This window comes from Triturus cristatus, chromosome 4_1, assembly GCF_964204655.1.
Source record: "Triturus cristatus chromosome 4_1, aTriCri1.1, whole genome shotgun sequence".
NCBI lineage: Eukaryota > Metazoa > Chordata > Amphibia > Caudata > Salamandridae > Triturus > Triturus cristatus.
This window is the reverse complement of record NC_140585.1, coordinates 651,906,344-651,919,735: the sequence shown is the minus strand read 5'-3', so window position 1 is coordinate 651,919,735 and position 13,392 is coordinate 651,906,344. Positions and strand designations below refer to the sequence as shown.

Here is a 13,392-nt window from a genome sequence, read left to right as displayed (position 1 = left end):
GATGTACCAGTCCACTCCTCCTGCCCTCCATTGCCCAATTCTATGCCCCATCATTGACCTCCTGCTTAAACTCTGTGCTTAGCTTGCTGCCCCTATTCTCCTTCCCCCTGCCCTCTGATGTCTTTGTGCATGCCCCTGCTCCATCCTTTTTGCCCACCATGTCCCATGGACCTGCCACTCCTATCTACTCTGAGTGTTCTGTTGAGCTGCCACTCCCCTCCCACCTGCCTAGCATTGTCAGATGACTGTAACCTGTCCCTGCCACCTCCACCCTGCCTGTCCACATGCCATGCCCCTATCCTCTTCCTCCTGTCCTACATGGTCCATTGTACTGCCACACCCTTCTGCCCTCCCTGGTCTGTTGTGCTGCAACTGCTCCTCCTGCCTGCCCCGTGTGGTCTGTTGTGAGGTCCCTTTCCCTGAAATTTCTTGTCTGTGCACAGGTCCTGACCCTTCCTTCTATCCTCCATCGTCCTTTGTGCATGCCCCTCCACCCTCCTTCTTGCCCATCATAGCCATTGTGCTGCCACTAACCCTCCCACTTGCCATGCATGGTCTTCTGTGCTGCCATGGCCCCTCCCACCTTCCCTGTGTGGTCAGTTAGCTGCCCCTGACCCCCTCCCACCTTCCCTCCATGGTCTGTGTGTATGCCATCACAGTCTCACTGTTGCTCTTCATGGTGTATCTTGCTTCTAGTGCCCATCCTGCCTGACCTCCATGGCTATCTTGCTGCTCCTGCCCTGCCCCCTTGCCCCCAGCCCTACTCCCTCCCTCCTGGCTTGTCTGTTCCATTGTAATGCCCCTGATCCGTCCCTCCTGCCCTTTATGGTCTGTTATACTGCAGCTTTCTCTCCTGTCTGTCCATTATGGTCAGCTAGCTACCATTGCCTCTTGCCCCTCTGTTCTCTGTTGTCCATGTGCATGGTCCTGTCCCCTCCCCCTTGCTTTCTATGGATTGTTGTGCTGCACTCCCGTCCTGCATGCCCTGTGTGGTGTATTGTGCTGCTGCAAACCCTGATGCCTGCCCTGCAGGGTCAGTTTGGTGCACCTCTCCATGTCCCTCCTGTCCTCTGTTATCCAAGTCCATGTCCCTATCCCATTTCCTTCCATGATCCAATGTACCATACTTGCGAACATTTTGAACTTGGTAAGAGGGAGATTTTGAAAAAAAACTGGGGTATTGATTTTCCCCTTTGAGTTACATTGAAAAAGAGGATATTGTAAACAGGAAACAGATCAAATAAAGCCCATTTGAGCTTAAAAACATTGGACGTTTCCTGGCTGAATCGGGTCTGTTGGCATGTATGGTTGTACTACCATTGCCTCTTCCTTCTGTCCACAATGGTCTATTACATTGCCACAGCCTTGAAGGAGGGTAGATTTTGTATCACAGGGGGCCCCTGGCCCGTTCTGTCCACACCTGAAGTATGAGACCCTTGTCCTTGACCTGCCAGCTGCATTTGTAGGCCGTATTAAATTGACCAGCGGGTCCTGTGTTGCTATATAATTATCCTGAGACATCCTTACCACTCAGCCAGCATAAAACCCCTGTGTAGGCCCTTCTGTTCAATATGTAGGCCTCTTTGTTAAATTGACCCTAGCTCTGCAATTTTAGTGTATAGCAGTCTGAAGGCAGGTCTGCGAGGCCTTCTGATCCAAACTAGTAGCCCCCACCCTACCCGAGTGCTCCGTGCTCGGTATCAAAGTTCAACATCCCCCTGAAGCTGTCAACATACAGTAGGCTGCATCCTGTTTCTGGTACTTGCTTCCTGGGCAGGTTTCCCGCTTTTAAGGAAGTGGCAACCGCAGAGCGTCAAGTTAGGAGAACTGAGGAGATTTTATACATGAATATATTGAATTCCCGTACAATACCCATTATTTTCTGCTTGCTCTATGGAACTTACGATAAGCGATTGGCCTGAGAGACTGACCTTTTCACCCAGTCCATTGTCAGCATTAAGTGGGTAAATGACGAAATGTCTGGTAAAATCTGCAGACGAAGCTTTTGGGTAGCATACGTAGGTAGATGTAGCGTGCAAAGGAGCCCACAAAATGATATAAAAAGGGAGCACCCACAGATATCGACGGACTACCTCGCCGTCTGTATGTAGGTTAACAGGCAGTGCAGGTTTTCCCCAAGAGCTGGGAGCTCTTGTCTTCCTTTGCTTAAAATGTCTTGCTCTGCTTTGCTTGAAGTATCTTATTCTATTTTACCTATATGAAATGTCATGTTATGTTTAACCATTGTTCTCTTTACTTTTGCATTTAAAAGATTTTGTATTGTAATTGCAGGAATGCTTGCTCTAAGAGTAAACGTGAGTGTTCCTAGGTAACATTTTCCTTGGTGTAACTTGTTTCTCATGATGCATTTATAGATGTGTTTTCTCTCTCTCTCTGTCAGTACATTAATTGAGATACAGAGAATATTATGACAGCTGTATGATTATCTGGATTCTGTATTTTGTACTTTATGTCTCTATTCTGCGGTTTCTTTGAAGTTACATCTTCTCATTAAACTGCCATTGTATTCTGCCTCCAATTCCATGTCTCATATGTCTGTTTTCTTCATTTTTGGAGCAAGCGTTCCTAGGCACCCCGGCTCAAATTAAGGTGCCCCTTTTGTCCCTGACTCACTCTCCTGCTCAGTTCTGTGGTGGCTCCCGGGGATCTGGGGACCGCCCCTAGCTTCCTTGACCCGTAATAGATCTTCCCTCCAACAGCCTCTCTTGCAAGTCCTGTATTGTTGGTTTGTTGCCCCTGCCCCCCTTTCCACTGCCCTCCATAGTCTGTTGTGCTTCCACGGCCCTTCCTGCCTGCTCAGTGTGGTTAAATTGTTGCCTTTGCACCCTCCTACCTACCTTCAATTTTCAGAGTCCGTGCCCCTGGCCTCTGCCTCTCAACAGTATCCTAATGAACAACTAGATTGCTAACATTCTATATTTATTATAAAAGTGTGGAACGCCTGACATCATCTTGATGTAATCAAAACTGTAATACCTAGAGCATTTCCTTTAGAAATTACATATATCAGAGGGTCTTATTGGCATCAAAATTATGGTTAGTGCTCTAAAAGACTAAAATAAGGACATATTTTCTGAGTTTTCAAATAGCGACAAAGCACTTTTAAATTATTTGTTATCTTTATGTTTTTTTATCCAGTTGACCACTTGATTAAATGTTGCACTTAGGGGAGAGGATGTGGTGTTACTTCCAGAACTGCAGACTTTGCAACTGGGGAACCAGGTTGAAGTTTCTGCTTCAGCTCGACATTCTGTGATTCTGGTCAAATCACTTAGTCTCCCCATGTCTACAACCAAAATGAATTTGTTCTTGTGTGATGTAACCAATGCTCATGTAAAGCACTCCAATACCTGACAAGTCTGCACTATATAACACTGCAAAAACACAAAATAATAAGTGTTTTGCACACTTCTGTCATTGGGCTATATTTGGGCTACATCTGGGTGATTTTGGGCTACATTTGGGCTCTTTTGTCTCCGGTGGCCATCTTGGGAGATTTATTTGTTATGAAGTTTCCTAATTTCCTCATGTACTGCAGTCTCCTCAGTAGGAAATGCTTTCAGTTTTTTACTTTGATTCCATCATGAAGGTATTCAGATATGTCACACATTTGCCATAAATTCTGAATGTTAGCACTCTAGTTGCTCATTAGATCACTGTAGTAAAACTACTGCACCATGGAAGTCTGCTCCTGGTATTAAAAGTGCATGTTTCAGTCTGCATGTCAGAATGTTTTAATGAAATAGAAGAGGATTTGAGAAGTCACTCAAAATGTGCCCTCATTTTCTTTCTTCAGCATTAATCATAATTTCTATGGCAAAATGAACCTCCTCATTGTGTTCCTTTTTAAATTAAATGTTTTAAGTGTTACCAGTTTATTCCAATCAAGATGGCTTCAGGTGTGCCTTACTTTTGTCATAATGAAGACAGTAAGCGCTCTAGTTGTTTTTAAGAACATTCTGGGACATTCTGTCATTGGGCTATACTTGGGCTACATCTGGGTGATATTTGGGCTACATTTGGGCTCTTTTGTCTCTGGTGGCCATCTTGGGAGACTTATTTGTTATGAAGTTTCCTAATTTCCTCATTTACTGCAGTCTCCTCAGTAGGAAATACTTTCAGTTTTTTACTTTGATTCCATCAAGAAGGCATTCAGATGTGTCACACATTTGCCATAAATTCAGAATGTTAGCACTCTTTTTGCTCATTAGATCACTGTAGTAAAGCTACTGCTCACCAGGGAAAACTGCTGCTGGTATTGAAAGTGCATGTTTCAGTCTGCATGTCAGAATTTTTTAATGAAATAGAAGAGGATTTGAGAAGTCACTCAAAATGTGCCCTAATTTTTCTTTCTGCAGCACTAATCATACTTTTTATGGAAAAATGAACCCCCTCATTTTGTTCCTTTTTAAATTAAATGTTTTAAGAGTTACCACTTTAATCCAAGCAAGATGGCTTCAGGTGTGCCATACGTTTATCATAAGTAGGACTGTTAGCGCTCTAGTAGTTCTTTGGAACACTCTGGGAAGCTGCAGTAGAACACAAAGGAATCAACTGACAGTCTCTGCCCTTGTTGGATGTACATGTTTTACTGAGAATGTCAGACTTCATTCTCACATGACTGAGAAAGATAATGTGAATTTACAGAAAATAAGCTCTCAGTTTAGCCTATAGATCACCTTCCAAACCTCTGTGGTAAAAGCATGAGAAAATATTTTTCTCTCACTCATGATATCCCAGCAGAAGGCTTTTTCACATGGTGAAATCACCTTAGAACATACCACAATTCCTAAAATGAGTATGGTACCATCAACAAATGATTTATAATGTAACTAAAGTCTTAAAACCTTCTATTTACTGCAATGCTTTTTAATGAGGTGCTATCATGTATATTGGTCCCAAGATAGCTGCCAACACTTCTTGGATGAAGTGCTGACAGCCAATCAGATCTCAGGATGAGATGTGTGGTTAGGCTCCGCCCACATATATATATGCTTTTAAATGCTATTTTCTCAGGAAATACTGAACAGATTTACACCAGACCTGCAAAAGGCACTTCCTTGACCTTATGGCTACCTCTCTGCCAAATTTCAAGTAATTCTGTTCAGCCGTTCGGGCTGTAGCTGTGTCTAAAGGTCCTATGGAAAAATGCATGGGGAAAACGCGTTTTGGGACCCCCCTTTTTTCTCGGCCCCTGCTTGACGAATCCCCCCGAGACTTTCAGGGTAGGAGCGGAGCGTAGCGCCCCACCTATTTTGAAAATTTTGCGAGGATTCGTCGACCGGCGCCAAAGTTATTCCAAATAGAATGTTGCGGATTTCCTATGGAAACAGGGTCCTAACTATAACTACCTACTGGCGACCGCCAGTAGGTAATATATATATATATATATTACCTACTGGCGATAGCCAGTAGGTAGTTATAGTTAGGACCACGTTTCCATAGGAAAACCTCAACATTCTATTTTGAATAACTTTGGCGCCGGTCGACGAATCCTCGCGAATTTCTCAAAATAGGTGGGGCGCTACGCTCCGCTCCTACCCTGAAAGTCTCGGGGGGATTCGTCAAGCGGGGGCTGAGATAAAAGGGGGGTCCCAAAACGCGTTTTTCCCATGCATTTTTCCATAGGACCTTTAGAACGAGCTACAGCCCGAATGGCTGAACAGAATTACTCAAAATTTGGCAGAGAGGTAGTCCCTAGGTCAAGGAAGTGCCTTTTGTAGGTTTGGTGTAAATCTGTTCAGTAGATTCTGAGAAAATAGCCTTTAAATCAATATATATATCTGAGCCAGCTTACGGTACGCTTACCGTACGCTTACGGTAAGCGTACGGTGGCGTGCGCGAGCGCGATTCTGATTGGCTCTTAGATCTTAGTAAACATTCGAATCGGCCGAAACCAGGAAGCGGCGGCCGCCATTTTGTCTCTCGCACTGAGAGAGATTTTTAAAATCGGAAGCCCAAAAACATGTAAAGGGGCTGTTTTGACAACTCCCTCCCACATAGTCATGTGGAGGGAGTCCCCAAACATCCCCCAAGTGCAAAAACGGTTTTATTTTTTTTTCGGCAATTTTGCGGGGTACGCTTACCGTACGCTTACGGTAAGCGTACGGTAAAAAAATAAAAATAAAAAAAACACTATCCACACTTACCCCACCCCCTGTGCTTTTGGTGGCCGAAGGCCACCAAATGTGCTGGGCTTATTACAATGGAAAAAAACACTATCCACACTTACCCCACCCCCTGTGCTTTTGGTGGCCGTAGGCCACCAAATGTACAGGGCTTATTATAAGGGAAAAAAACTTAGCATTTAAAAAACCGTACTAATTCACTGAAAAAACCATAGGTTTCACACACGTTATAGTTAGGAATTAGCATTTAAAAAACCTTGCAAATTCACTGAAAAAACCATAGGTTTCACACATGTTATAGTTAGTGGAAATTTTACTGATAAAAAACCAATGAAATTGCCCCGTTATAGTTAGCGCAGGCAACTATAACTCACGCGACCGCAATCCTCTGCTGATGACATATGTGTCTTTATGAAAAAAAAATATTTGTAATATATGTATAGCTAAAAATGTATGGAAGAAGACATGGGCAAATAAGTGTCTAAATACAGTATTAGCATCAGCAGAGGATTGTGGTCGCGTGAGTTATAGTTGCCTGCGCTAACTATAACGGGGCAATTTCATTGGTTTTTTATCAGTAAAATTTCCACTAACTATAACATGTGTGAAACCTATGGTTTTTTCAGTGAATATATATATATATATATATATATATATATATATATATATATATATATATATATATATATATTTGAATGTTCATTTGACATCTGGGAAAGCCTTTCTGTTAGAGAGCATTGCATAAATAAAACCCCAAGCCTTATTCTGAATACAATCTTTGATGCGTCTCATTTTATAAAGTGAAATCCCTTTCCAGGTGATGTTGTGTTTATTGCTTCATTGTGTTTGAGCCTCTGTGTGGGAGGATGGTATTCTCTATTATCTGGGAGTGCCAAGCAATACACCTAGGTGCACCAGCGGCGCGATTGCACCCTAGCCTTCATTTATAGTGTCGGGTAACAACGACTAGACCGCCGACCAAAATGGCATCTCTCTATTGTGGTAAGTACCCCCTAAACACAGCCTAAACAACTAGCAGCAGTGGAAAAGCTTTAAGGTCTGGATAAAGTGTTAAGCAAGGTAAAAAGCAATGTGCAAAATATTTTTTTTTGTCTTCAGATTTTCAAGCATTTGCTGTATTTAAAAAAAAAAAAAAATGATTCCCCATTGAAGAGCACAGTGGTAGCGTGTTGTATTAGCCTTCATAGGAAAATGCTTTTTCCTGTGGCGGGACCATTTCTTCCAACTCTCCTGTTCTATCCTTTAGCAGGAGTCATTTCCTATATGTTTCCACTATTGGAAATGAATTCAAAAGTGTTTGTAAATAGCCACAAACTTTTGGGTTTGTGGGCCTTCGTTCCATGTTGTATGTCCAACCCATTTGTAGTATTGCCTTCATCAATCCTGGCCCTAAACCTAGTACTGCAGTCAGTCCTCTGTACTAGCAGATTGTTTATAGTACTAACTTTTCATCAAGGGTTGCCTGTCTACATGGGTACAGAGGATCTTATGCAATGCTTCTGCACTCACAGATGACTGTTGTTCATCCAAGGAAATGTCTATAATAAGAGAAGGTGGTGCTAGTTATTTTTAAATTATGAGAAATCTGTGCAGTGGAATAAATTATGGCCTAATGATTTTATAGGTTGGCGCACTTTAACCTTTTTAACTTTTGCCTTTTAGGAGATTTGAGGGATGTTTTCAAATGGGAAAAAGCCCAACGTGTGAATTGCTCCATGACTGGGGTACAACAAATTGTACAGTGAGTGATCTTGTTGATTTGCTGGACAAAAATCAGTTTGTGGCTGCAGCACGTCTTTTAATTCCAGGTAAGGCTCCGATCTTCCTTTTCTGTTCACCACCCATCAAAGAACATTTTAATACCTTCCTGGCACTAATGGTACCTTATGTATTAGATCAGATTTATTTCTTCAAATTAGATCAATAAATATTTTCCATCTATGGAACAACACTAAACTAGTGTGGTCATGTTTTCACTATCTGGAGAGTGTAACGCTGGTTAACCATTTTAGCTTCTCTAATGCACTAATTGTAGTTTATTTCTGATAGCTGTTACTAGCTGTTATGGTTCATCTAACAATATGGTGCATGCACAAATGGTGTTTGCATGTATAAGCATACTGATGACTGAACTACTTACTTTAGCAGTGCTTGTTTAGCAAGAGTTCTTTTGAGGCACTAGTCTAGTGTGTGATCTAAGCACCTGGCAACTGTTCTAAGTGTATGAAGTAGGTGTTCTGCTGTGTAAGCAACATTCCAGGAACAAATGTTGTAATCCTGGAGATGCAATGATTAATAACACTTGCATTGTCAGCTATGAGTGGAGAGAACCCCATATGACCAGTTCTGTAGAGACTGGTTGGTAGCAGAAAGCATTACCTTATGCCTGCACTGTGTAAAAAGATTCACTAACCAAGAGGGCAGGTCGGGCATGTGGAAAAGATCTGACCCTGCAAGCTACCTAGTGAGTTGGGCTGTGTCAGCTCTCTAAAAGGTAAGTGGGGGTATGTTGGCCAGAGGGGTCTGCTAGAAACCAGGGACAATACTGGGCTGCCACTATTTTCAAATGAAAATAAATGACAATTAGCACACATTTGGAGACTCGTGCTGGTCCTCTAGTAGCCTTTAGTGGGAAATCCTTGTGTTCTTTTCTAACATGGCATTTATGCCACTGTGTTCCTTAGAAATCATTTATGAATATTGTGTACACATGTAAACTACTATTGCAGTGATTTGTTCCTGTATTTGTTGTTTTAAGTTAATTTTTCGAAGGGAAAAGACTGTTTGTTCCTCATATTGCCGATGTTTTAATTGGTATTAATGTCAAAGTACCTACTAGACTGGTAAAACTGTGTGAATGAAGAAAGGAGGCTGGCGAGGCAGCAGAGAGAAAGCAGAAGATAACATTTGTGCGAAGTGGTCAACAAATCAAGTGGTAGCACAGAAAACCTGGGACCAGCCAATAAGCGAGAAAAGCGGGACAGTAGACCCACATTCAGGCTGCACGTGGTAGAAATCATGAGGAAGTAAGATGTTGCGTGGAGGAGGAGTACAAACTGAAATGAGGGAAGTGGGAAAGGGAATGGGGGATCGAGTGGTTTCAGTGGGAGTCAGGCAGATCCATTTTGTGCTCGAACAGAGTAGGAGTCTAGCAGAGGTTAAAGAGTATGTCACTAGAGGGAGTAGAGAAATTCCTTGGAGCAGTGCTTCCCAAACTTTTTAGGACCACAAATCAATTTTTAGAACGACTAACTTTTACGACCCACCTTGCTTAATGGACATGAGACGGGCAATTTTATTTTTTAAATGTAATCAAGGCATTGTGTGGTAGCACACTGTCGTTTACAGACAGATCATTTTCATTGAAATGGCCACAATTGCACAGACATCCAGTTTTACTGTTAAAACTATATTGTACACCACATTTCACACTCATCCTTCAGAATTACATTAAAAAAAAGCTTAATTTTTTCTTTCCTACCTGATGAATGTGTACATTCTGTTGTGTGTTGCTAAAAATGACATCCCTTGGACTTTCCTTTCACTCTCCCTTTACCACAGCAAGATTGCCACATAATACCCTTACTTTTTTTTCTCAGACTGCTAAGCGAGAGGACTTGTGAACACCAAACTCCATGTTAAAAAATAAAAAAAATAAGCAGTAATTGGTCAGAAGGCATAGTCTTGGAAATGTGACAATATAAGTATCGAATTTTAAGACCCTTCGTGACCCACCAATAATCCTCTCCGGTTGCAGCCCATAGTTTGGGAAACACTGCCTTAGAGAGATGCTACCCAGAGGCGGTGAAAACGGGCGGAGTCCTAGGAGTAGGGCATAGAGCATATAAAGAAGTCATGGTGGACAGCAGGCAAGGGGGTGTGGGTGGGTTATGGGATTGGGGGAGGAACAAGGAAAGGGGTGGGAGCAGGGCTGGGAACTAGTCAAGATCAAAAGGGGGAGCCAGAAGAGAGGTTGATGATTTCTCTGGGGAACATGTGTCTGCATATGTGGTTGTGTTTCTGCATATATGAGTCTTGTTTGCAGAAATCAAGCATTGCTAATATCATAATCTATGAACTGTTGAGCTCTAGCACCATTAAAAGTTATTTTTCTCTTTGTGTTATCAACATGCAATTTTGCGAAGTTCAAAGTCATTCACGAAAAGATGCTGATGATAAATCACATGGTGTATTCCAGCCCCCCACACAACCTAGCAGCATAGTACTGAAGGGGGGACAGACCGTTGACAATCTAGAGAGTGAAACAGGTAATCTGAATTATTGCATTAAGCAACTATAGATCTTAATTTGTACTAAACAAAATACATATATTTAAATCTGTCTTGTTTATATATCTATGCATATATTTCTATACATTACACATGCAGTGGTAGCACCAGTACAGTTAAGGTTAGGTCTGGCTGTCCATTGAAAAGCTGCTTGCTTTACTAATTACTTTGGTGATAGTCAGTGGATTGGCACAAAAATTTCCCATAAAGATGTTAATCTTCTTTGAGTTTGGCCTAGCAAGTTACGTGAAGAGCTGGGGGAACATTTTTTATTTTTTTTTACTTTATCTGCCATAGCAAACCCTTTAACTGCGCTACAGAAGAAAAGGACTGAATGGAATTACACACAACCAATTACTCTACACTTGGCATGAAAGTAGAATTTAACTCAAAGACGTGCATTTGCTTGCTTTGGTGTAAATCTGTTTAGTTGTTTTGGGGAAATTAGAATAAAAAAGTATTTTTGTAGTCATCAAATTAAGCCCAACTGTCAGTTGAGATAGAGAGATCGGGACTGCCAGTAAGCAGACGGTTTTTGAGCCCAGCTTCGAGGAGCAATTTTCAGAAAGCACTAACACAGTTTTCCCCCATCAATTTTGGGTCTCAGACAACAACTGCAGACCCAAATGATCTGATTTGCTGGCCACAGCAGAAAACTATCTCTTGCAGCCACTGGAGTCCCAGTGTTCTGAAAACATGTTAAAAAAAAAAAACTAGAAAAGAGGGCAGGGTGAGCATACGCTGACCCTTAGGTGCAAGTGGGGGATGGACCCTGAAGCCTCCCTCCCACCTCCAATAGACCAAAAAATAAAAATAACAATTGCTCGTATCACAGGATTACAGACCCTTGACAGACAAATTCTCCCTAAGCTCACAGTCCATAGTCCACGGACTCGGTACTAAAACCACATTCTAGGCAATGGATCCCAAAATGGGTCCTCCAGTTTCACAGTATGCGGTCCTGCCACCAAGGTTGCAAACTATGGGTGTTGTTTAGGTATGTGCTGAGTTTGCAGTCTTAATGTCAAGACCACTAATCATATGGGCCATTGGGAGGGTCCCTTCTGTAGTCCTTGGTCTCAGTACCAAGACTATGGACTATGAGATGCAATCTTAAGGAAGGTTGTTAAGCTCATAGACTATCCGCGCCATTTTGTGTTTTCAGAGTCTGCAGCAGACAAATAGTCTGGGTACTACTGATACATTTGGGGGCACAGCCAATTTAAAAACCTAACTTTTTTGACAAAAAATGACCCGCTTACACACGCCATAGTAGCACATTCAGTTTTAAGTGGTTTGCTTATTCTGAACTCAAATTCTTTATTTATGTGCATCCCGGCATGTCTATCAACAAGGGCTGGACTTCCTGCATTGTCTGCAGACTTCCTGTCTAATCCATGAAATTCAGACTCACCCGAAGAATATAGTGAATGCACGTGAAACCGCACAGTTGAGCGTAGCTCCTTCCAAAAATTTGCACTGGGTGGGCCCTATAGATTTTAACTCTAGCACGCACACAGCCCCAAATAGCAGCATAATTATTAGGCAGCATTCCAACCTTAACGTGAACAGTGATTCCTTGTCCCTGAATTTACCATCTTCGGCATGCCCATATGTGCTAATTCTGGTTTACGTCCCACATCTTAGAGCTTCCCAAATGGAATCCACCACTCAACTAATGGCCAAGGCACAGTACTGGTTAGCACAAGCTGCCAATGTTGGACATTTAATACAAGACCACTTGATAATGGTGAGAAGAGTCCCTTGGGTAGGCCAAGAGGCAAAATCAATTGAAAATGGTTGTATTGTTCTAAATCGTAATATTCACTGGCTGGTGAAGGACCTGTTATGTCAATTACCAGTGGCACACTATACAGTCCCAGATTTTCACTGTTTCACTATGTTTTTTCTGCCCCCCTTCTCCCCCCCACCCTTTTTTTTTTACTTAAAAACAACACACAAAGTTAAGGACCTTTTTTAAATAATAATTTACTTGCCTCGCAGCTAGACAATAATTACATACCTCTATTGAATCGATACACCCCGTTAGAGAATATGGATAGTTGCGATTGACTCGTCCTCCCCCCTAGAGAGGCTACACAAGTAGGAATCTAAGCAGGCCCTTAGTTTCTACATTAATAGGATGAAGGCGTGCCAGGTGAACGATCGGTTCCCTGTTGGATTCACTGGTGTTAAGAGAGGGAAGGCTGTCCAGGTGCTGTCCTTATCACAATGGAGTATACTTTGCATCAAGATAGTTGTGCCTTGGTCTAGAGCGATCATCCTGAGGGTCTTAGGTTCATTCCTCCAGGGTAAAAGTTGCAACTACAGCCCTGGCTCATGTGTTCCTGTTTTGGGCATATGTTAGACACCTGCTTGGGCATTCGTTCATACTTTAACCAGGCACTACTCTCTCAAATCTTTTTTTTTTCCCCGCTAGCATGTAGTGGATAATGTTAGGATATCATTGGGAGCCAGCCGGATACCCTGGGAATATTGCCTCCAGAGGATTAGGATCAGACAAATCTTGTTTGGGTTTGTTATAAGGTATGCATGCATCTGGGTGAAACCAGTGATATGCGAACTCCGCCTGTGCGACCAGATAGTATAAATAAAAGTCGGGGGCTGCAAATCCACCGCGCTCGTAGTAGAGTGTAAGTGTATCCCAGGCTATCTGCAGCCTCTGACCTGCCCAAACCAACCGTAGCAGTTGACCTCTTAGCTGTGAAAAGAATGCCTTAGTGGGATGTGTATGTTTACGAATAGATATAGAAACCGGGGGAGAACGTTCATTTTGATAAGGGCAATGCGGCCGGCCATGGAAGCTTGTGAGGCCAGCTTGTCCATTGCAGGCCCGTAGTTCAGGCAAATTATTTGTTCTTTGCTTCTATGAAGAATAATTCCTAGGTATATGGTGGTGTCTGTCGCCCACC

General features: G+C 42.5%; 1 protein-coding gene across 3 annotated transcripts in view; it reads left to right on the top strand.

Annotated features, from left to right (window-relative positions):
• The window catches only part of IRAK4 (interleukin 1 receptor associated kinase 4), a 216,578-nt gene that overhangs the window by 47,961 nt on the left and 155,225 nt on the right, over positions 1 to 13,392 (top strand). For 2 of the 3 annotated variants that reach the window (XM_085653048.1, XM_085653049.1), the window contains 2 exons: positions 7,833 to 7,978; positions 10,316 to 10,438. In XM_085653048.1, the coding sequence (XP_085509174.1) occupies positions 7,833 to 7,978; positions 10,316 to 10,438 (269 nt within the window). The remainder of the gene's footprint in view (positions 1 to 7,832; positions 7,979 to 10,315; positions 10,439 to 13,392) is intronic. The other variant, XM_085653050.1, reaches the window with a different exon arrangement.